This window comes from Thrips palmi, unplaced genomic scaffold (assembly GCF_012932325.1).
Source record: "Thrips palmi isolate BJ-2018 unplaced genomic scaffold, TpBJ-2018v1 HiC_scaffold_5, whole genome shotgun sequence".
NCBI classification, from domain to species: Eukaryota; Metazoa; Arthropoda; class Insecta; order Thysanoptera; family Thripidae; genus Thrips; species Thrips palmi.
The window spans coordinates 5,843,691-5,866,206 of record NW_023144632.1 but is presented as its reverse complement, the minus strand read 5'-3'; the positions used below and the strand labels follow the sequence as shown (position 1 = coordinate 5,866,206).

The following is a 22,516-nucleotide window of genomic DNA, read 5'->3' as shown; positions in this document are numbered from 1 at the left end:
AGGGGCGCGGCCCAGCAGCAGGGGCCCAGTGCCCAGCGGCCGGCCCAGCCTGGCCCAGGCCAGCAGCCCGGCGAGCCGGTCATGTTTACTTGAGATCCGTGTCACTAGGGCGACTCGCCTCGCCCGGAGAATGGGCTGGGATGGCTCATGGGGTGCACGGGCAGGCCGGGCATGCCGGCCGTGCACCGCGGTGCTGTACTGCTGCCAGTGCATACGGCCGCGCCTCTCGGGCCCGGGCCCCGGGCCGTTTAGTCAGGTCATCCTAGGCCTCACAATGCGGCGCCGGGGGGCGTGGCGCGCGCGCCCCGCCCCGCCCCGCCCCGCGGGGCCCCGGGGCAAAGGAAAGCAGGAGTGAGGCTATCAGAAAGCAATTTGGCCGAACATCTAGATCGAATGAGCGGCATGAGCGGCTCCTCCGCGGGCCTGCGTCCGCGTTGGCGCGGCCCGCTCGCTGCCCGCTCGCTGCTTGCCGCCCGCCGGGCCATAGTAGTCCCGGCCACCAATAGCGCGGGGCTGGGGCTGTCCTGGCTGGCCCGACCGGCCGGCCGTCCGGACGGGTTTGAATTGGGTCAGTCTGTTTTGGCAGCGCCAGGGGGCATCGGCCAACCGCCGGCGGCCAGCCGTCCACTAGCCGTGCAGGACCCGGGGCCGGGACTCCCGGACCGCCGGATTCCCGGACACCGAGCTCTCATTAGGCGGCGCGCTTGACGGGGCCCTGCCAGCCGGGGGGACGGTCGGGGACGGCCAGACCAAGGGACGGCGACGGCGGCCTTATCGACGTGCGCCGCCTCGCATCGCCGGCGTGCGCTGTGCTGCCTCGCGCTGCCCAACCGGCAAACCGGCCAACCGGCCGCATAGTTTTTAAAAATTAAATTGACACGCGCGCAGAGTTATGGGCGGCGCAGCGCTGCCGTGCTGTGTCTGGCTGTGTTCCCAATTACCGGATTCGGGGAACTTTGAGGCGATATTGAGCACTGAGCGGCGAGGGCGGCAATGCCCGGCGAGGGCCCCGCCCGGCCCCGCCCCGGCCTTGGCGGCCACTTTCTCGACCACCATTCCCTTTTCCCTTTCGCGATCCGGTGGGCCGGGCCGGGCCGCTGCAGCAGGCCCTGCAGGCCGAGAGGCAGGCCGAGGCGGGCGCGTGCGTGCGTGGAGGTGCCAGAGCGTGGCGACCGCGGCGCTGGCGTGGCGTGGGGGGGCCTGGCGCGGCGCGGGGGGGCGCGCGGCCCCAGAAGCTGTCACGGTCACGGCCAGCGTGTGCGTGTCGCTGGTGGCGGTGCTCGGCGGGGCCGCCGTTCACGAGTCAACCCCCCGGCGCGCCGGCGGCGGCAGAGACGCGACGCGCTCTTCTCTCGAGACGCGGACGCGGGCTTGGAGGTCCTCGTTGACAATAAAAGGCAGCCATTCGCACACCCAGCCGAGCCGCGACGCCTTGCCGACGCCGCCGGACACCCGGGGCGATGCATCTCTGTTTCGCCGGAATTTGATCCGTTTGGAAAGCGAGCGGGCGGCGCGCACGTTCAGTGTACCTACTGTGTACGTACACGACCCCCCACACCTGCCCCGCGTAATTAGGGCGACAGGTGTACTGGTGCCGACTGGTGCACTGTGTGCTGCAGGCCGCTGCAGGCGGAGGGTCTGCAGGGCCATGCCGGGCGGCGCGGCAGTCGGCCACCGGCACGTCGTCGTGGGGCCCGAAAGTAAGTGGCCAAATTCAGATCGCGGCGTTATCAGCCATCTCAGGCGTGGCGGGGCGTGGCGGGACGGGGCGGGGCGGGGCGCGGCGGGAGAGTGGTCCTGGCCCGCCGCTGCGGAATCCGGTTGGCGAGGACCTGTGTGGGAAAGCGGGGAGGCCCGGCCCAGCCCTGCCCACCCCGGGCCCCGAATGAGTATCACTCCTGCAGCCGAATTCCTGGCCGTCACTCCGGGATCGTTTTTCCCGGGCCTCTGCGGGTGGGGACCTGGGAGGGACGCCTCGCACGCCACGGACGCGCGCGTGCGGCAGCAGCCCCGCCCGCCCCGCCCCCCCCGCCCCGCCCCGCCCCGCCCCGCCATGCCCTCCAGCCCGCCCTTAATGAGGCGGCGCATGAAAATGGCACGCCACGCCACGCCACGCCCTGCGTCCCGGCGCGCCGGCTGGCGGTGGTGCCGGCTGGCGGTGCAGCCCGTCTGCAATGCCACATTGCAATCAAAATTCGCATGCCCGTTCGCAGTCGCACGCTCGGATTCGCAGTTCGCAGTCGCATCGGCTTTCCCTCTCACCCTCTCATTTGGGCCGGGCAGCCCGCAGCCCCGCAGCCCGCAGCCTGGGCAACATAATGATACGCCAGTGCGCGATGCAAGGGGCGCGGCACGGCGGCGCAGCGGCGAGGCGCGGCCGCCTCGATCGTTTTCACGTGTGCACCACTTTGCTTTCCGAGGGTTTCGCGACCGTTTTTTCCCCGGGGGGAATCGTCGTGGCGCGCGGGGCGCGCGCGTGTCCGCGTGCCAAAAAGAAGCGTGGAGAGGTTTGCGGGGTTTCTGACTCCGAACAGCATGCCTCGTTGGCCCGTCTTTCTCCACTCCCATTGGCCACTTTGCGAGTGCGAGAGAGAGAGAGAGAGAGAGAGAGAGAGAGAAGAGAGAGAAGAGAGAGAGAGAGAGAGAGAGAGAGAGAGAAAAGGGGAGAGGAAGTCCTTTTCCGGTCGGCCGGTGCTCGGTTCGGTTGGGCCGGCATTACCCCGGACCCCGAGGACGCCGAGGACGCTGAGGACGCCGAGGAGGGACGCCGCAACCCCCGAGTCCCCCCGGCCCTTGGCCCGGCCCGCCACTTTCCCTGGCCAGCCGAGCGATTCCAAAGAGTCGTTTCTTTCGTCGCTGTTCTCTCCTCTCTCTTCTCTCTCTCTCTCTCTCTCTCTCCTCTCTCTCTCTCCCCTCTCTCTCTCTCCTCTCTCTCTCTCTCTCTCTCTCTCTCTCTCGCACCCCTATGGGACGCTGCATGAGAGCGAGAGAGGCGGAGCGACGGAACGGGTCCCCGGAATCAGTCTGCAGGACCGGCCGGTGACAGAGATGAAGTGCGCAGGGCGCCTCGCCCTTGGAGGTGCCGCGATCCGGAGCACGCCGCGACGCCGCCCCAAACGAGCCAGGACCGGCCAGGACCGGCACCCGGGAAAACCGTGAGCCAGCCAGCATGCAGCCCGCGCGTCGCAAAAACTTTGTCGCGTCGTTTGAGGGCTGGCTGAGGGGCAGGGCAGGGCAGGGCAGGGCTGGCACGTACTGACACTGTGTCCTGCCTAGACATGTGCGCCGACCGCATTTTCATCGGCGGCGGCGTTTGGCCAAAATTTTACCCGGCGGCGGCGGCGACGCCGGCGTCTGCGCCGATGTCTTGATCGGCGGCGGCGGGGGCGGGCGGGCGGCGTGGTTGACTTAAATTTGGTCTATTTTCTCAATTTAAAAAATCCCCTGAAAAAAAACACAATTTGATGGACTAGTTCTTTAGGGTGGACTAGTTTCGTTTAAAAGGAAAAAATTAAGCAATTTAAACACTCCCAAAAAGAAATTTTTTCTGGCGGCGGAGAACTGCTCGTCGGGTTGCCTATCCCTGGGCGCTCGCTGCTGATGGAAATGCAAATATTTTGGGCATTTAAGGGCGCGACGCCGACGCCGCCGCCGGAAAATCATCGGCGGCGGCGCGGCGGCGCGCCGCAAATTTTTTTGGGCAGCGGCGGCGGCGTGGTAAAATTCGTCGGCGGCGGCGCAGCGGCGGCGCGGCGCACATGCACTGTTAAAAAAAATTTTTAAATTTAATACATAATGACATCTTAATTTTAACCTTTTTAAAGGATATGAAAAATCATAAAGGTTTGTGAAGTTTTAAAAAACTTTCTTTCATTTCCCAAAAAATTTCTGACAAGTAATGAAAATATTGGTAAGTTTCAGAAACTTTATTAAAATAAAAAAAGGTTATTAAATTTTAGACTGTTTACCCAAAAGCAATAATTTGTTTTTTAAAATTCAAAATTACCATGACTTTTCATATTTTTTCTCATCCTGCCAGTTAAAATTGTGATCATTTGGGCGCTTCACTACCAGTGTACGTAAAGAACAAATTTGGATGATCTTGGTCATGTGAAATCGTGTTTGGAGGCCCTGGGATGAGCGCTTCCACTGCCTAGCGGAGTCTCCGCCGAGAGGCTTGGAGTCATCCACATCCTAGAGCCCGCCTCGCAGAGCTCACTCGTGGCGCAGTTGGTAGCGTCGCGGTGCGGTAATCCGGGAAATTTCCCGGGGTTTGAGACCGAGTTTGAACCACGCTTCCAAGCGATTTCGGCAGTGAAATCGACTACTACCATACAATGAATAACTCATTACGTACATAAGGCGTTCAATTTTTACCTGCTCTATATTAAAATTTTTCTTAAATGCAAAAACAACTTTTTAAAAAACAGATTATTACTTTTCAAAATTTTAAATTTTTACTTTTAAGAAGAAAAAGTTTATTACTTTTACTAGCAAAAAATCTTTGTAAACTGCTTCATAAAAAAGTTTCTTTAAAAATTAAATGGATTTTTTTAACAGTGTGTCTAGTCCTGCCGGGTCCTGCGGTGGTCCGGACTGAAACCGAAGAAAGCTCCCCGTCGGGCGTCCAGCGGGCCTCGCTTGCAGTGCCTGGCAGTGCCTGGCAGTGTCGGCTCGGCTGCCGGCTCCGAAACCGCGACGGCCGGCGACGGCGTGACACCCCACTTTGCCTGCAGCGTGCACATGGCGTGTGGGGTCATTCCCGTGAGAAGACGCTCCCCCCCGGGAAGATGATCGCCGCCGGGACGCGGTGCACTCGAAATGCAGGGAACCCGCCCGCAGCCCCGCAGCCCGACCGGGCGTTGCTTTCCAGCGGGCTGGCCGAGAGCCCGCTTGCTTGACTAGGGACCCTCACTCGCAGACCGACTGACTGGCGCTTCCTTGGAAAGCTCGACGGGCGGTTATCATCGCGCAGGGCGAAGTCCGGGCAGCAGCGGGGCAGCCTTGGAGAAGGGTCCGGCGGGGGCCCCCGCGTTGGCCGGAAAAGTAGCGAGCAGACGTGGCAGCGCGCCAGGACGGCCGGCATGTTGCACTAATTGAGTCTGCAGCCAAGTTCCAGTAACGGTGTCGGATGACAATAGCAAGTCGACATGTTTGCACGATGTGGAGTCCCAGCCGGAAGCTGGCTCGGCGCTCCAAGCGAGTGTTTGACGCGTCCGCACGTCGCGGCGGTGGCCCAAAAAGTCCGTCCAGGAGATGAAGAGTGGGGGGGGGGGGGGGCACGATGGAGGATGGAGGCAGCACCGGCCACACCACTGCTAACCCACTTCAGACCTCGTGTGTCTGCCCGCTGCCCATCGGCGCGGCTCGGCGGGAACCCTGGGACTCTCTTGAGGTGAAATATCCAGAGTCCAGGAACTGCAGAGACTCTGGCGGAGACGGGAGAGAACTTCGGGCAGAGCAACCCCTTCCGATATCGAAACCAAGAGGACGGAAAACGCCCATAGCAGGCACATTCAGAATAGCGCTCTCGTCGCTCCAAGTTGACGGCTGACGCCCCTGAGTGCGAGATGTTCTAATCATGGTTTGGGTTTAAGGTAAAATAAGTACGAAAGGGTCACTCGGTATACTGATACGACTTTACTCTCTATAGTGCAAGGGGAATACAGCAGTCCACACACACAAGCAGGGACAAAGGACAACAGTTGACAGTCTACATGACGTGGCACCAAGTATGGCAACCTGGTCCACATGGCGCGAACCTTCAAGTTACACTTAGAACATAAGCCCTTCTGAGTCTCTACTCAGAACACCTTCCCCTTCCAGTGCTTTAGCACATCAAGTCACAAATTTTCAGTTTTAATGTTCGTTGGAAATGAAAGAAAACTGTACAAAAACACATTTAAAAAACAGAAGAAAAATATTAAAACTTCTCTAGGGATTAGCTGGTCGAACAGTTTGCTACATTAAAATTCAGAATAATCTTACAGTCCATTTGGCTCTCTCACCATAAATTCAATTCGAAACACAGATGTTCAAATTTCTTTAGAATCTTAGAGTTGGAAATAAATCTAGCAGAACATACTCATTTTATTTGCACATGTCTTTTGATTTGCTTTCTATTTGCCCCATAGCTTTTCGTCAAGCTTTGTCACGTAATATTATTCTGAAATTTATGGGAATTTGGGACAGTAAAGTTCAACAGCACCATACCTTTCAAACTGATGTTTGAGAATTACTGCAACTTTTCATTATTTTTCTCGTTCTCGGAATCACCATGAGATTTCCACTGTAAAGCATATACGGCTAAACCACACATTCTGCTGAAATTTTCTTTAGTTTTGAATTCCGTTATGCATGTTTGTAAACAGATGACTCGTTATTCCATCTCATCATTGTTTTAGTTTGTGCAATACAGTTTGTGCAACACACACTTCCTTACACGTTTGCAACACACCCTTTCCTGATCAACAGGGTATTAACAACAAGAGATGCTTTCAAAAATACAGTACTTACACGTTATTTTGGTACATTTGCCGCTGCCAACTTTGCTTATGCACGTTATTCAGCCAGCGTTATTCAGTGTACAACGATCTTTTTAGTGAGCCCTTGATCAAGGCAAATAGAGTTTGTTTTAACAATGTATTTGAATTAAGCAGCACAGAAGCAGCACATTTTCCTTTTTCACTTTTGGGTACAATTGTGAGAACAAGAAATGTTTCAAGTACTCCAAAGATTTACCTCTTTTGCGTCGAGTTTCTGTCACAAAACTGTGATAAAAGAAGGATATTGTGATCTTTGCTTTATTCGAACTTGTCTTTAGAACATCCACTTTGTTGATGCCTAAGAGTTATGTTCGGTATTGCGATGAAATTCCATTAACAACCACAGGAAAACTTTTCTTTTCTATGGAGTTTTTATTTTTTTTCTTTTTCAAAATTTGTCAGACTCTCTCCGTCTTTTGAGACAACGACTTTCTCTGTCTTTTGAAACAGCTTCGTATCTTATTATTAAAATTCGTTTAAAAAAATCATTTCTGAGTTAAGTATTATGGATTGCTTCACAGTTGCTCTTGTCAACTCAGGTATTGTCTTTTCGTTTAGTCACGGTTTTTCATTTCTGAAGTCGTTAGCTCAACATTCAGGTAATAGTTATTACTTTTGGACCATCACAGACAGTATCGTCAAAAGAGTGTTAGCAGTTTTGATATGCTTTTCAGAAAGTTTGCTGGGACCCATTTCTGGCTGGGACCCATTTCTGGATTCTTTTCCTCCAGGCATTTATGTCAAATTATGTCAAATTATGTCAGCATTAGGAGATTCACTTCGGATTTCATTGACCGGGTTTGCATTTCTGGGTTTCACAAAATACTCCAGGCATTCCATTCTGGATCTCTTTCAGGGGTACATTTCTGGACCTGTCACGACTCCAGGGATTCATTTCTGGATCTTTTTCAGGGGTACATTTCTGGACCTGTCACGACTCCAGGGATTCATTTCTGGATCTTTTTCAGGACTCCAGGAATTCATTTCTGGATCTTTTTCAGGACTCCAGGAATTCATTTCTGGATCTTTTTCAGGACTCCAGGAATTCATTTCTGGATCTTTTCAGGGAATAATCCAGGAACTGTCAAGATATTGTCAGCCATTTCAGAATTTGTACGTTTGAACACAAAAATGTATGTAGTCTTAAACCAATAGTTTCAATTTTCAATTCATGACACGCATGGAATTATCAATTTACCATCAAGGTACCATAACATCTCGCAGTAACCGTTTGTACAGCAACCAAACCATTTGTACAGAAACCCTTGCTGCAACTGAATGCCAGCAATAACTTGAAAAATCGAAATTATCTTTCATTTTTCTGCCAGTGGTTACAACCCGTAAATCACGTTTCCGTTTCTTTTAAACCAGTCCCACTTTGACTTATATCGACTTTCTCCGGGTCAGATATAGCCAGTACCAAAACTGATTGCAATGTCAGGTTTCAAAATTCAACATTTCTAGCAACGTTGTATTGGCATCTGAGCACAGTCTCACAATTGACTCTCTGACAGTAACAGGATATGCAGTACCTTCTCTTTTTACTCTTTAGCTCTTTGCAAGCCAGCATGGAACAATTAGGACGTTCAGTACCGTACGTTCACAGCATAACCAAACTACACCTTGGTAATGAACACACTAAGTGCAACTCTTACAAAATTGAGTTTTTGACACTTTTTACCACACATCAAGAAAATGCTTACTTATTTTCGGACACTTTTGATCAGAACTGCAGTATGATCAGAATTAATTTTTTGAGAGGATTATTATTAATTTTGTATCAAAGTTTGCTTCAGTTCAGGATGAACAGACTTTTATCCTGGGATTACTTTATTCAGAATGAACACGCTTTTATTCTGGCATTACTTATTTCACTCAGGACGAACACGCTTTTATCCTGACCTTTTTTTTTCAGTTAAGGATGAAACACGTTTCTTAATCAATTCAGGATGGACACACTTTTATCCTGGTATACTTTTATTTCAATTCAGGATTAACACACTTTTATCCTGGTATTGTTTCAGTTTCCTTTCTTAGCTGCGTTTGATCTTTCATGATTCTGATACAGATTTTCGTGCAGTTACTTCGGTAACTTAGTACGCTAGGCATATTCAAATCACTTAAGCAACTTTGAACTTTGCCTTCCTTCCTCAGCGTTTTTAAAGTTCAATTCAGTCTAAATTACGGAGACGTTTCAAGGCAACACTAATTCGGCTAGACTGTCTGGTCTACCAAAGTGTCACAACTTGTCTAAACGTTCCCAGACTGGTAACACCTTTTCTTTTAATACTCATTTAGTTTTAAGGCAACTTGGATTTTATACATTGCATTATGAACATTTTGGATTGTTTGTTTACAATTTTAGAGACATTAAGAACAGCACAAGCTTTAGCTTTTCATCTCAGAAAAAGGGTTTTCATTACCTCTAATTTGGCATTATCGCGTGTAGTTAAACTCGATAATTTAAGCAGACTAAACAGACGAAACCAAACACAATTATCACTCTACACATCCACCTTTCACGAGTCTTTCAAACCACAACATACATTAAAGAGCAAAGTACTCCTCATTCAAACTGTCCACAAACACCTTCAGATTTGCAGGTAGACATTTTCTTCAAATTTTGGCCTCTGTGATAATTAGCCAATTATGATTTCCACAATCTCGCTTCCATTGATTTCATTCTTTCCTTGGCTTATATTTTTGAATTTCAATGGTATGATTCAGCTTAGACGGCATCCCAGTGTTACTTGCAACAGACAACACAAATGCATTAACAGTAAATTCGCTCAAGGTAAATTTGAAGTCATTTTTAAAATTGATTGAACCCACCTTTAGTTTGTAATGTAGAAATGATGCAGTTGGCAGATTTATCAGGACCATTTTGTCTTTCATTTGCTCGTTTCCTCAATTTATTGTGCGTACAACACACTAGCGTTGCTTTACTTGGCTTCACAGTCCATGCCATTAAGAGCAATTTCAGCATCGGGTCTTAATTACTTGAACCGCTAGTTCGTTCTGCTGCAAAGCCTCTGAGAATCCATCATGCACAGCGTCTTGGATACCGCGCATTGACGACTCCACTCGACTCCATTCTCCTTGGGCGGCACGGCCAGGACGGTATTCCCCGCACCACGGCCAGAGAGTATTCCCCGCCTGCCACGGCCCGTACTGCCACGGCCTCCTGAGTTCTTCCGATGACTCATGCATAGTCGCAATTACCTAACTTGCACTTCCTCCACGCTTAATCTGGACGAGGCTTTGACGGCCTTGAACTGAGACGCACTCACACGGGAAGGAGGTTAGACTTCAGCCTCAGCGTCTTGTGAAAGTTTTTAAGGGGAAAGTTCCAAATTTAACGTCCAGAAAACTTCCTGTAGTGTCCTTGTACTTACAACACTTGACCAGATCATTTAAATTCCATATGTGGTCTATTTTGTACACACTTGCACCACCCGATCAGGCTTTTCTTCTCGGCCACTTAAACCAATGTCTTCGAAAAAAAATTTTCAGAGAAAATAATTGAAAATCACAAAGTCACACCAATGGTATCAATTTTCTACATCACTTTCACATTCCATGGGCCTGGCTGCCTAAATCATCTTCAAAGGATTGGGTGTGGCATCGCACATTTCTGCAAGAGTCCAAACTTCGCACAATTTCACATTTTCCACAGTCAATTTTTCACTTTTAACACGTAGCACTCTTGTAAGTCCTTTACGACTGCGCCATGTTCTAATCATGGTTTGGTTCAAGGTAAAATAAGTACGAAAGGATCACTCGGTATACTGATACGACTTTACTCTCTATGAGTGCAAGGGGGAATACAGCAGTCCACACACACAAGCAGGAGACAAAGGACAACAGTTGACAGTCTACATGACGTGGCACCAAGTATGGCAACCTGGTCCACATGGCGCGAACCTTCAAGTTACACTTAGAACATAAGCCCTTCTGAGTCTCTACTCAGAACACGAGAGAGACAGAGCGACAAAAGCATTGTTCGGAGGCAGCCCACGGTTCGACGGTTCCTCGCAATTGCGCTGCATTAGTGCTGTCAGCTGAGAGCCGGCCTCCCTGGCAGGGCTGCCGGCGTGGCGGGGTGGCGGGGCCGTGCCGGGCCCGCAAGCAAGTCGTCAAGTACCTAGCCGGCAGCTCCAACGGGGCGCAACCTTTTTTGGCGCACATACCAAACATCGCTTCCAGGTTTACTGCCGCCTCTTCGGCCTCTTCGATGCTCGAACGCGAACGGCACTAACTTCGCTTATGACCCTACTCTGTCTGCGAGACGGAGCGGCGCGGCCAAGGCGCGGTTGAGGCGCGGCGGCCTCGGCCTGTCGCGGCATCAAAGCGAACCGCGGCGAGTCGCGGATCACTCTCCTGGCTGCCAACAGGCTCCTCCTCGATCGCAAGGGCCATCTTTCATGCGTTTGATCCGAATCCCATTTCAGGAAAGCAGAGCTCAAAAGCCATCCTCTGATGTGACCCACTCCACTCCTGTGCGCCTGACGGCCGCGCGGCGTCCGGGCGTGGACCGGGGACGGCCTTCTGCGAACCGCCTTCGCAAATCAACGAGAACACTCCGCGAGGTGCTGAGGCTGAGAGTTGGGCGAAGGGCCGGGCGGCCTGGCGTCGTGCGGCCCGGAAGCCTCAAGGCGCCGCCACTGGAAGTAGCGGGAAGAACGGCGGGCTGCATTTCGTGCGGACTCGACGCGTCCAGTCGATTAATAGTCCCCGCAGACAGACAGACAGACAGACAGACAGACAGACAGACAGACAGACAGACAGACAGACAGACAGACAGACAGACAGACAGACAGACAGACTGGCGCAGTGGTGAGTGGTGGAGCGGATACAGACAGACGGCCGCATAGTTGCGAGTCTGGGATGGATACGTGTGGACGGCCTGCGCGGCCACGGCCACGGCGGAGCGGCGCGCCGAACCGGGGCAGTGGATGCATCGCCGCGGCAGTGCTCCCTCCCCTCACGGGCTCCTCGGCGCGCTGCGTGCTGCGGGCCGTTTGGCGAGAGAAAGGCAGCAAATCGGCCCGCCGATGCGGCCCGCCGAATCCAAACTAACGTTCGAAAACAGAGAGTGACGCCTCGTCGTTTTGAGGGGTTTCGACTTTTTTTTTGTTTCTCGTCCGTTTTTGCGAGATCTCTTCGCAATCTGCAGAACGCACACCTCGCATTAATTCATCAACTAATTTGTCATAGGTGTGTGTGGTGAAGGAGAGATGGCCCGGGGGAGAGGGGGAAGTGGCTCGTCGGCCCGAGTGAGTCAGCCGTAGCGTGCCTTACATGCGTTTGCATAATGTGGATGGCGCATCGCTTTGAGTCGGGTCTGTCCGCGCGTTCGTGTCTGTGTGTGTGTAGGTGTGCGTGTGTGTACGTGTACATGCACAAATTCAGTCTCCCACACACACGCACGTGCACCAGTCTCGTTGACTGGGATACGGACACGCGCGCGCGTGCGCGCACACACGCACACACACATCATTGAGACACGAGCGGGTGGGGTGCTTTTTATTCCATTGTACATCCGTGATGATAATAATAATTGTCCTTCCTTATGATTGGTTTCGTTTTCTTTTCCCGGACGTTGGCCTGTTGGTACTGGGTCGGGGCCGAAAGAAAGTCGCTCTTGCCCGCCCCGCCCCGCCCCGCCCCGCCCCGCCCCGCCCCTCACACACCTGTTCCAGCCTTTCCGCGGACCGTGCCCGCGGCACTCGCTGCACCTGCACCGCCGCGTCCGCGACTGTCGTCGGCGACCGAGGCTGGTCCTTCTCCAGTGACTCAGTCAATGAGATCAGATCAAATTTTGTTGACGGTCATCACTGCAGCGCCAGGAGGGGGAGGGGTGCAGGTTGCAACATGATGCAACTTCGGAATATTACCGTCACTTGATTTGTTTCACTCTTTTCGAGCTTGTTACTTCGACTTGACAAAGATGGTCAATAAAATTCGAACACTCCGAAAGTCTTTTCCTGGACTCTGCAGCGACTGCTCGGTTCGTTGCTGGACGGCGGGAGTGAGCCGGCGCTCTAGTGACTCCAGGGACTCCATGAGAGTGAAACTTCCGCGCGGCAGCGCGGCAGCGCGGTAGTGTGAGCCATCTCTAATTGCAACACGAGTGCTTGAGCATGTGGGGCAGGGCCTGTGGCAGGGCGTGGGGCGTGTGGCGAGGCGTGGCGCGGTCTGTGGCGTGCCGTGTGTCAGGCCAGTGGCCGGCCGGCTTCTCGAAGGCCCGAAGGCCCGAAGGCCACGCACTGCTCTGTCCCGAAAGCATGCACTTTCCCGAGGGCCCCGGCCCCGCCCCAGCGCGGCCCCGGTCCAGCGCGGTCCCCGGCCCGGGCCTCCTGCCTGCTCTGCGACCTAAATCATGATTAAAGGGGCCCCGGCTGCCGCGCCGCTCCGAGCCTTGCAGCCTTGCAGCCGCGTGCACTGCGCACGCCAAAATACTTGGGGTCAATTAAAAAATGCGGTCACTCCCGGCCCGGGATCGGCCCGAGGCGTTTCGTGCGGCACCCGGGAGCCGGGCAGCCGCCCCGACGCCCATTGGCGGAGCCATCCGAAAAACAACACGTGAAAAAAGTCTCCATTGGCGTTTTTGGGACACTTCCCGCGCGACGCCCGCAGCGCAGGATGGCGAGGCCACGCGAGGAGCCCAAACACCGACCAAACGCCCCTCGAGCCCCTCCCCCTCGGCCGAGCGAGCGTTGGGCACGGGCTGCCCACCCGGCCGAGCGCCTGCGAGGTCTGGGGTAGGCCAGCATGGTCATGGTTTCGGGGCCCCACCCTGGCCGCGGCGCTCTGAGCCCTGCAGGTCTGGGAGGCCACCATGTGCACTCCTGTCGCGGAGCTGGCCCCCTTCGCCGAGGCCGCCGGCGCCCCCCGAGGCTGGGGTGGCCCCGGTGCACCCGGTGTCGGGGGCGGCCCCCCTGTCCCGCACGCTCTGGCGCCTGCGAGGTCTGGGGTAGCCACATGGGCCGGTTTGGCCAGGCCACCCGCGCCGTCGGCCCGAGCGCCTGCAGGTCTGGGCAACGGACCGGGGCGGGTAGGGGGGGCGACGTCAAAGTGCCACCTACATGGGAGTCGACTTTGCCTAATTCGGGTTTCGCCGCCCGGGGCACGATCGCCCGAGGCCTGGGTGTAGGCCACCATGGTGCACTCCGGTGTTCGGCGGGCTGGCCACCCTGTCGCCGTCAGGCGCTCTGAGCGCCTGCGAGGTCTGGGGTAGGCCACCATGGTGCACTCCGGTGTTCGGCGGGCTGGCCCACCCTGTCGCCGTCAGGCGCTCTGAGCGCCTGCGAGGTCTGGGGTAGGCCACCATGGTGCACTCCGGTGTTCGGCGGGCTGGCCCACCCTGTCGCCGTCAGGCGCTCTGAGCGCCTGCGAGGTCTGGGGTAGGCCACCATGGTGCACTCCGGTGTTCGGCGGGCAGGCCCACCCTGTCGCCGTCAGGCGCTCAGAGCGCCTGCGAGGTCTGGGCAAGGGCGGATCCAGGGACGGGTTCAGGGGGGGGCGACGTCGTGAAAGTTGCCTACCTACAGGGGTTATGTGCGACTTGCCTACATTCAGCGGCTGCTTCGGGGGGCGACGCCCCCATCGCCCCCCCCTTGGATCCGCGCCTGGGTCTGGGGTAGGCCACCATGGTGCACTCCGGTGTTCGGCGGGCTGGCCCACCCTGTCGCCGTCAGGCGCTCTGAGCGCCTGCGAGGTCTGGGGTAGGCCACCATGGTGCACTTCGGTGTTTGGCAGGCTGGCCCCTTGTCACCGTCAGGCGTCGGGTCGACGCAAGCCAGATATTTTTTGTCCATAGAGAAAGCTAGCTGAGCACGTGGAGTCCCTAGTCCTTGAGTGTGTGTCGTTCGGTTGGTTCCCGTCCCTCACGACGGCCTTTGCTTTTGAAAAGGACTGACAAACGAATACGGGCAGGCGTGCACTATTGACACGCTTTCCTTTAAAAAAAATCTTAAAAGGGTCCTGTTTAATGAAATGCCGCCCGACGCAGCGCAGCGTTCTTGCTTGACTATCTCGGCCAAACCCACGCACACACTCACACTGGCACAAAGTAACAGGACCGCGTGGCCGCGGGCCGGGACTAGCCGGGCCGACACGGGACGCGGCATTGGCTGCATGGGGGTTAGGGTGTGGTGAGGGCGCCCCAGGGCTCCGGGGGGCACCGGCAGGGCCTCTGCGGCCACGGCGGCCACGGCGAGCGGTGCTATCCGCAACTTGTATATGTCATCGGTTAGCGCTGGCTAGCCCCAGAGAGCCTCAGCGTGAGGCCCGTCCCGCCGGCCCCCGCCGCCCGGCCCGTCAGCGGGACGGCGTTTCATTTAAGCTTTGAGCAGACCGGCGGTGGTCAGGCAGCTAAGTGGGCAGCACGCTAAGTGGGCGGCACGCCGGCCCCAGCCCCAGCCCGCGGCCCGCCGACTGACCCCGCGAACGCCGCGAACGCCGCGGAACAAGGAATTACAAGCTTTTCCGAGCGGAAACCTCACTGCGGAGGCGGCGGCGCGGCAGCAACGGTGTGGGGCCGGCAGCAGACGCGTCGTGGAAGGCAAAGCTGGCAGGCCAGCGCAGCGGGAGGCTCCCTGGCTGCCCGGTGGGCCCGTGGATCCGGGGGTCCCTTGGATCCGCGGGTCTGTCTGTCAGCTGGACGATGACGCGCCACATCTTGTCCTCGACGGCCACCTAGTTTTGGCGGTGCGCGCAGGGAAGTTCTCAATAAGCCCCAGCCAGAGTGCGGCAGGGGAAGGCATTCTCGATACAATGATCGGGCAGGGGAGGGTCCGGTCGGACACTTGGGGAAGCATCATCACTTTGAGTGTCTCCCGGAAGAAGCGCCTCTTCAAGTTGTGTCAGGTGTCAGGAGTCCGTTTTCCGAACGAGTTACGAATTCTGGCAGCTATTGGAGGAGCCAGGCGGACGCATATTTACGAATGCGAGCCACAACGTCCCCCACCAGGCCGGCTGCAGGCACGCCTCGCGACGCCACGCCGCAGCCGCAGCCCGGATGGCGTCCTAGAGATATAATAAGCGGGGGAGGTCTCGGTCGAGCCGTGGGGAATGGGGCTACGTGGCCGTGCTGGCCGTGTCGGCCGTGTCGGCCGAGTCGCTGGTGATCCATGCTGCGATATCGGCGCCGAGGCGTCCTCGTCCTGCACTTCGAGCGGGCCGTCATGTTTAGCGCGACCGACATCTTTCCCGCCTTTTGATCCATTTCCTCCGAGAGAGCGCGGCGAGGCCCCGGCCGGCACACTTCACAGCCTCCCACTTGGCGGGGAAAAGCAAAGCGTAATTGCGCAACAGGCGGCGTGCCTTCGTGCCCTTCGCCGCCGAGACTCCGCGACGCCATGGCGACGCTGCGGGTTCGAATGCCCGCCGCTCTGCGGCGTCTGCGACCGCAATGCGCAACGCCACTCTGTGTCCGCTGTCTCCGCCGCCCGGCTTACGTTCCGCTTCTCTGTTGCAGTGACTCCAATCCAGCCGCCGCCATGCTGCTGCTGCACACCCTGCTGGTGGCGTGCCTCCTCATGAACCCGGTAAGCTAAGGCGGAGACAAAGCCACTCCCCGTGGCGGTCGCCGCGGTCGCCGCGGCTGCAGCGCTCCGGCCTAATCACTCAATTGATTGGCCGCGACCGCTTTGTGGCCGCGCCGACAACGAAACGGAAAGCGAGAGAGAGAGAGAGAGAGAGAGAGAGAGAGAGAGGGGGGGGGGGGGGGACAAGGGTAGCCGGGAATCTTGATCCGGACTCGGACGTGCGTCGCGTCGCGTCCGTCTCAGGACCCCTTTCTCGCGGAACAGAAAAGAGAATTTGGCTCGGGGAAAAAAATAAAAACACACAAGGAAAGGGAGGCAAGGACGCGGCGGGCCTGCGGAGGGGAGGCAGTGGCGGCGACGGGACGGGACCACCTGCAGCAGCATGCCGCGGCCCTGCCGGCCCGGCCGGCGGTGCCACTTTCGCACGGATCACCGGGTCGAAACAATGGGCCGCCCCGCCCCGCCCCGCCCCGCCCCGCCTCGTAATGTCACCAAACAGAGGCCTTTCGGGTGCCGCGGCCGCCACCTGTTGTCGCTGCCGTTGTGGACCGGACTCTGCGGGTCCAGGCCGTCCACGACGCTTCAGGCGTTGCCACCACTTTTCCCCTTCGCGGCTCGTGGCTCGCGACCGGTGGACCGGCACCAACTAGCACCGCGTCGCGGCGCGCTGTCGAAGCATTCCCTGCACAACATTTCATGGACTTGGGAGTTTTATTTACTAATTAATATAAAAACTCATTGACGACATCTCCAGTCCCGAATTTCAGCAGGTGTTACTTTTCGTGCCTCGCGCCTCCAGGCGAGAACACTGCTGCAGTCCCAGTGCCGTCAAGGTGGGGGAGGGGGGGGGGGTCTCTGACACTGTCTCTGGACTGCGGGCCGAGGCGCCGAGGCGCCGAGGCTGGGCCGTGTTGACCCAGGCCGCAGCGGCGCAGCGGCCGGGCGGTCCCCGTGACCCGCGAGCCGCTGCGCTCCGCTCCCTCCATTCACGACCGCGACGGAGTGCTGCCTTGCCTAGCAGTGCAGCCGCAGCCGCCCGGCCCCCGGCCCGAAGCCGCCAGGTGCAGCGGGGAAGGCGCCGCGCCCTGTCGGGCTTGAAAAATTGGCGGTCCTGGTTGGACGTGAGCTGCAGAAGCCTCCGGGAGAGGAAAGAAAAAAGATCTGGATCGAGGAGAACGGCCAAGGAATGCGAGTCCTTCCGCAAGGCACGGCGGGGCGGGGCGGGGCGGGGCGGGGCGGGGCGGGGCACTGGACCAGCCGGATGTGCAGCGGGGCGGCGGCATGCCTCCCAGCGAAAGTGACGACCGATCCGTCAGACGGACCGACGGACCGACGGACCGACGGATCGACGGTCAGACGGACTGACGGATCGACGGATCGACGGACAAGTCGTCAGACGGACGGACGGAGGGACGCGACCCACCATGAGGACGGTTTACCCAAGCTGCGCTGCAACCGGGTTGGCTCGCCAGCCACCGAATGCAGTACGTAGTCTGAGCTCGCTGAACGGCCGACACGTGTATCAGTGGTAACTAAGAAGGTGGTCGGGGCGGGCGTTCCTGAAGCGGCACCCCAGTCCACCCAGGACGCCCAGGACTGCGAGTGAGGCTTTGGGGACGGCAGACAGTGTGTCAGACAGCGCGCGGCCCCGCGGCGGTAACAGCAACAGAAGGCAGCGGACGACCCGACCAGATAAATGAAGTTTCACTCCTCGGCGCCTCCCAGCCCCGCAGCCTCGCACACGGACATGGGGACGGGGACACGCGCTCAATCCGTCGCGGAGGCATGGAGGCACACACACGCCACACGCCGCACGTACACACACGCGCGCGCTGCGGTAGGCCGCGCGACCCGCGGAGACAACGGGCCGTCCGTCAGCGGGGCCGCCGGGGCCGTCGGGGCCGTCGGGGCCGCGTGCTGCAGATTCTGTTCGGCTCCGCGTCGCTCCGCGTCGGGCTTCGGGCTTCGGGTTTCACTCGGTGGCCGATTCGCCGCTCCTGGTCGCAGTCGCTGTCGGGAAGGGCGGCACGAAACGAACAATACTCCGGACGAGGCCCGGTCCTGCTCCTCGAGTCGCAAATCAAACATTTTTTGTCGCTTGGTCCTCGTCGGCGTGACTTCGCGGTCGAGCCTGGTCGAGAGTAAGAGTGGCGGGGCGGCGGGGCGGCGGGGCCCGGGGCGGCTCCCACACCACTTGCTGTCGCCGTCAGAGAGGCCTAGCCCGCGGCACAATGGGAATCTGTCGGGCCGCCGCTGCGACTTGTGTGCGGAACGAATCGGAGCGAAACAGTCGCGGCGCGGCGGCCTAGTCGCGGCGCCGCAGGTGTGGCACTGCCGGCACTGCCTGCCGGCCGGCGCCACTCTCACCGGAAGCGGGAAGGGAAGGCCGGGAAGGCCGCTCATTCGACGAACAATCAAAAGAATGCCCTCCGGACGTGTCAACGCTCTGGCGTTTTGGCGTTTCGGCGGCGCAGAGGAAGAGAGAAAGCACGCGGTGGCCTGGGAACCGCTTCACGCCGAGATGGCGATACCCCACCCGATTTACCGCAAGTCAAAAACGCGCGGCGCGTAGGGGCTGCCCCCCCCCCCCCCCCCCAGTCCCCCTCGGCTCAGGACCCGATCCGCCCGCAAGGTCTCGGCCGGCTCGGCCTGGTCGCGGAGGTGTCAGTCTGCAAGTGGGTTAGGTGAGGCGTGTCTCCGTTTGTCCCTTTTCGGCGCTGCGGCCGCTGCAGCCGCCACAGCCTGGCTCGGATGACGAGCATGCGGTGCATGCGGTGCACGCGGAACATGCGCTATCCAGTTTCAGGCGAGCACGGTGTGCAGCACGGTGTGCAGCACGGTGTGCAGCACGGTGTCGCGTGACCGGGGTGCTCTGATGACACACTCGGTAGCTGGAGCAAAGCAGGACACGGAGTGAGTGGCGCGGGTGGCACGGAGTGACGCGACCCGGGCACCGCAACAGCGACGAACAAGCCAGCCGCCTGCCGCGCTTCATTCCGGACAGCTCTTTCTCTGCCGCGCACCCCTACGGGACGAGGTGCGAGAGAGACGGAGCGACCAGGGCTCCGGTCGGCGTCGAGCTGCAGAGCCAAGTGCACGCCTGTGGGTCGGCCGTCGGCCGTGATGCAGCGGCAGCGAAATCCCGCGAAGCCGTGGCAAATTGAAGCACTCCGAAGGCCGAAGCTCCGAAGCGGCCGAGGTACTCGAGTGTCGTGAAGGGCGAGAAGTGCCTGGGGGAGAACACAGAGCGCGGAGCGACGCGGAGATGATGCCCTTCCCCCATTCCCCTGCTTTCGCGCGGCGCGCGGCCTATGCACCGACACTGTATGGCCGTGCGACCACCTAACCCAGGATCGGTGCCGCACCAGGCCATGCTAGCCCTGGGCTAGGAAGACAAGGAGTGGCCGCCTCGCTGCTGGTCCTGCTGGCCCGGTCACACCAGGCCACACTAGGCCCGTCCCCGCCAGGCCAAGTTCGTCCGGGCAGCCCGACAGGCCGACAGGCCGGCAGGCCACCGTACCGTTACCGGACCTTAGCTACTGGCGACACACGCACACACTCGCACTCGCTTCCTCTCTCTTGATTTCTCTCTTCCTCTCTCCGAGTCTCTGTCTCTCTTTCTTTCTCCCTCCCCTCACACCCCACCTCCCCCACTGTCCCCTTAAAATGGTCCCTCGGCCAGATCACTATCTAAACCTCCTCACTTTCCTGATCCCTCACGGGGATCCAGGGCTCGAAAAGGACAATTGGCCCCCCTTGACCCGGCCGCGAGGTAGGCATAAAGCACGGCGATCAAAAAGGGCATCGCGGGCGCTCGGCCCGGCGTGATGGAGTCGTCACCCCGTCCCGCCGCGCCGCGCACGCCGTCGCCCGCACGCACGACCACTGCGATGAAGTATATGGAACGGTTTTACTGTTATGTGGTCACTCAGGGGCCGCCCCGCCCCGCCCCCGCCCGCCCCGCCATAGCAACGCCGTAAACAAGACGTTTCCGGCCAGGCATGCTGACGGAAGGCGTGATCGTGAACGTGCCGATTTGGCACTCCATCGTGGATACATTTTGTGGGTGCTGAAACCAGTGCGAGGATGACTGACCGGCTGTCTTGTTGCAGGTGCGGCTGGAGGACGCCGACGCCGAGGCTTCGAGCGGCCCCATGGCAGCGGAGAGCGCCCCCGAGGCGGCCGTGGTGGCTGCACCCACGCAGACACAACAGCTGGAGCCCAACAACAATAACAACAAGCTGGAGTCCGGGCCGGGCAGCGACCAGGAAGCTTCCGAGACCGCCCCCAAGCACAGCGGCTACGCGCCGCCCCCGCTCGGCCCCGGCCCCGGCCCTCTCGGGCCACCTCCACGTGGCCATCCCTTACGCGGCCCGCCCCCGCACAAGCCGTTTAAGAACCAGTACCACGGCCCGCCGCCGCCCCTCGGCCCGCCCCTCGGCGGACCCCCGCAAGCCCAGCCCGAGGCCATGGACAAGCTGTACGGGCCGCCCGCCCTCCAGGGGCCCGGTGGCCCTCCTGGCGGCGACCCCTGGCCAGTGTCCACCCCGGACATGCCAAAGATCGTGTCCCTGGACGTCAAGTGTGAGAAGAACGCCATGAAGGTGTTCCTGAGCTTCGACAAGCCCTTCTACGGCATCGTCTTCAGCAAGGGCCACTACAGCAACGTCAACTGCGTGCACCTGCCCGCGGGGCTGGGCCGCACCTCGGCCAACTTCGAGATCAGCATCCACGCGTGCGGCACGGCGGGCAACACGGAGAACGGCCTGTACGGCTACGGCGCCGACTCGGGCTCCGGCACGTACTTCGAGAACATCATCGTGGTGCAGTACGACCCCCAGGTGCAGGAGGTGTGGGACCAGGCGCGCAAGCTGCGCTGCACGTGGCACGACCAGTACGAGAAGTCCGTCACCTTCCGGCCCTTCCCCGTCGACATGCTGGACGTGGTGCGCGCCGACTTCGCCGGCGACAACGTGGGCTGCTGGATGCAGATCCAGGTCGGCAAGGGGCCCTGGGCCTCCGAGGTGTCCGGCCTGGTCAAGATCGGCCAGACCATGACCATGGTGCTCGCCATCAAGGACGACGACTCCAAGTTCGACATGCTGGTCCGCAACTGCATGGCCCACGACGGCAAGCGCGCCCCCATCCAGCTGGTGGATCAGAAGGGCTGCGTCACCCGGCCCAAGCTCATGTCGCGCTTCACCAAGATCAAGAACTTCGGCGCGTCCGCCTCGGTGCTGTCGTACGCGCACTTCCAGGCCTTCAAGTTCCCCGACTCGATGGAGGTGCACTTCCAGTGCACGATCCAGATCTGCCGCTACCAGTGCCCCGACCAGTGCTCGGACGGCAACCTCCCCATCGGGCCTCCCGGCCACGTGGTGGGCCCCAGCCCTCACTCCGAGTACGGCCCCCCGCAGCACGGCCAGCACTCCCCGCTCGGGCTGGAGGCCTACCTGCAGGCCGCCGGCAGCCGGCCCCGCGACGAGCGCAAGGTGCGCCTCGCCAGCCACGGACCCCCCAGCCACGGCGTCCCCAGCCACGCCCACGGCCGCCACCGGCGAGAGACCGGCGACCAGCCGCCGCAGCGCCCCGCCGAGGTCGGCGTCAACAGGATCATCCGCGTCGTCTCGACGGGCGACCTCACGTTCTCGCTGGACGAGTCCGCCAACGCCTCCGCCCTGGCCTCCTCCGCCCCGACCATGGTGCTGGGCGCGAGGGACGACGCCGGCCTCATCTGCATGACGACGCCGGGCTTCGCGGCCACCCTGGTGGTGCTGCTGGCCATCCTAGTGGTGTCGTGCCTGCTGTCCGCCTTCCTGTGCGTGCGGCTCAGGCCCTTCGCGCTGCGGCACTCCGACAAGGCCGCGCCCGCCTTCAGCCATCACCCCGTGGTGCCCGTCATGGCCGTGCAGGCCACCATGCAGAGCAGCATGCAGGGCACCCTGCACGGCGCCAAGGCCAAGAGCAAGAGCTGCTTCTACTCGTAGGAGTGCAGTAGGATTCTTTAGGACTCTCGCCACCACAAGATGGAACGCTCTGTGTCCCCCGTAGTGACGCACGCCTGGCGGTGGGGGGCTCAGGGGCGGGGTAGGGAGGGGTGGGGTGGGAAGGGTTGGGGTGGGCGGGGTGGGGTGGGAGGGGCTGGTACCCCCGAATCGAGCTGGAGCACGAGCAAAAATGACCCGCTCCAGCTATCTCCTTGTCGAATCTTTCTATACTTCTGTGAAGTATCCTTATCAGCCAATCCGTAATAATGCTCAAGGACCCAAAGTGTGACGATACTGGGCCACTGATAGGTTTTATCATGTTTGTAAATAGCGACTGCCAACACAGCGCACCAACTAGTCAAAACATCTGTGTGTCCTGTGGGTGCAACGGTGCGACGGAACTCTTCCCTTTTCGGGTTTGCCGCAGACCGGC

At 58.8% G+C, this 22,516-nt stretch overlaps 1 protein-coding gene and 1 long non-coding RNA gene across 2 annotated transcripts in view; one reads left to right on the top strand and one right to left on the bottom strand.

The window, feature by feature from the left end:
* Positions 1–22,166, top strand: part of LOC117650214 — a 29,816-nt gene extending 7,650 nt beyond the window's left edge. The window contains exons 2-3 of the mRNA XM_034393454.1: positions 16,027–16,096; positions 20,209–22,166. Coding sequence (XP_034249345.1) covers positions 16,049–16,096; positions 20,209–22,083 — 1,923 coding nt within the window. The 5' untranslated portion in view covers positions 16,027–16,048 and the 3' untranslated portion in view covers positions 22,084–22,166. The remainder of the gene's footprint in view (positions 1–16,026; positions 16,097–20,208) is intronic.
* LOC117650216 lies at positions 6,681–10,514 on the bottom strand. The gene is made up of 2 exons (XR_004588026.1): positions 9,378–10,514; positions 6,681–9,294 (listed from the first exon to the last, which is right to left on the bottom strand). It is a non-coding gene; the product is annotated as an uncharacterized LOC117650216 (long non-coding RNA).
* Positions 22,167–22,516: the final 350 nt, after the last annotated feature.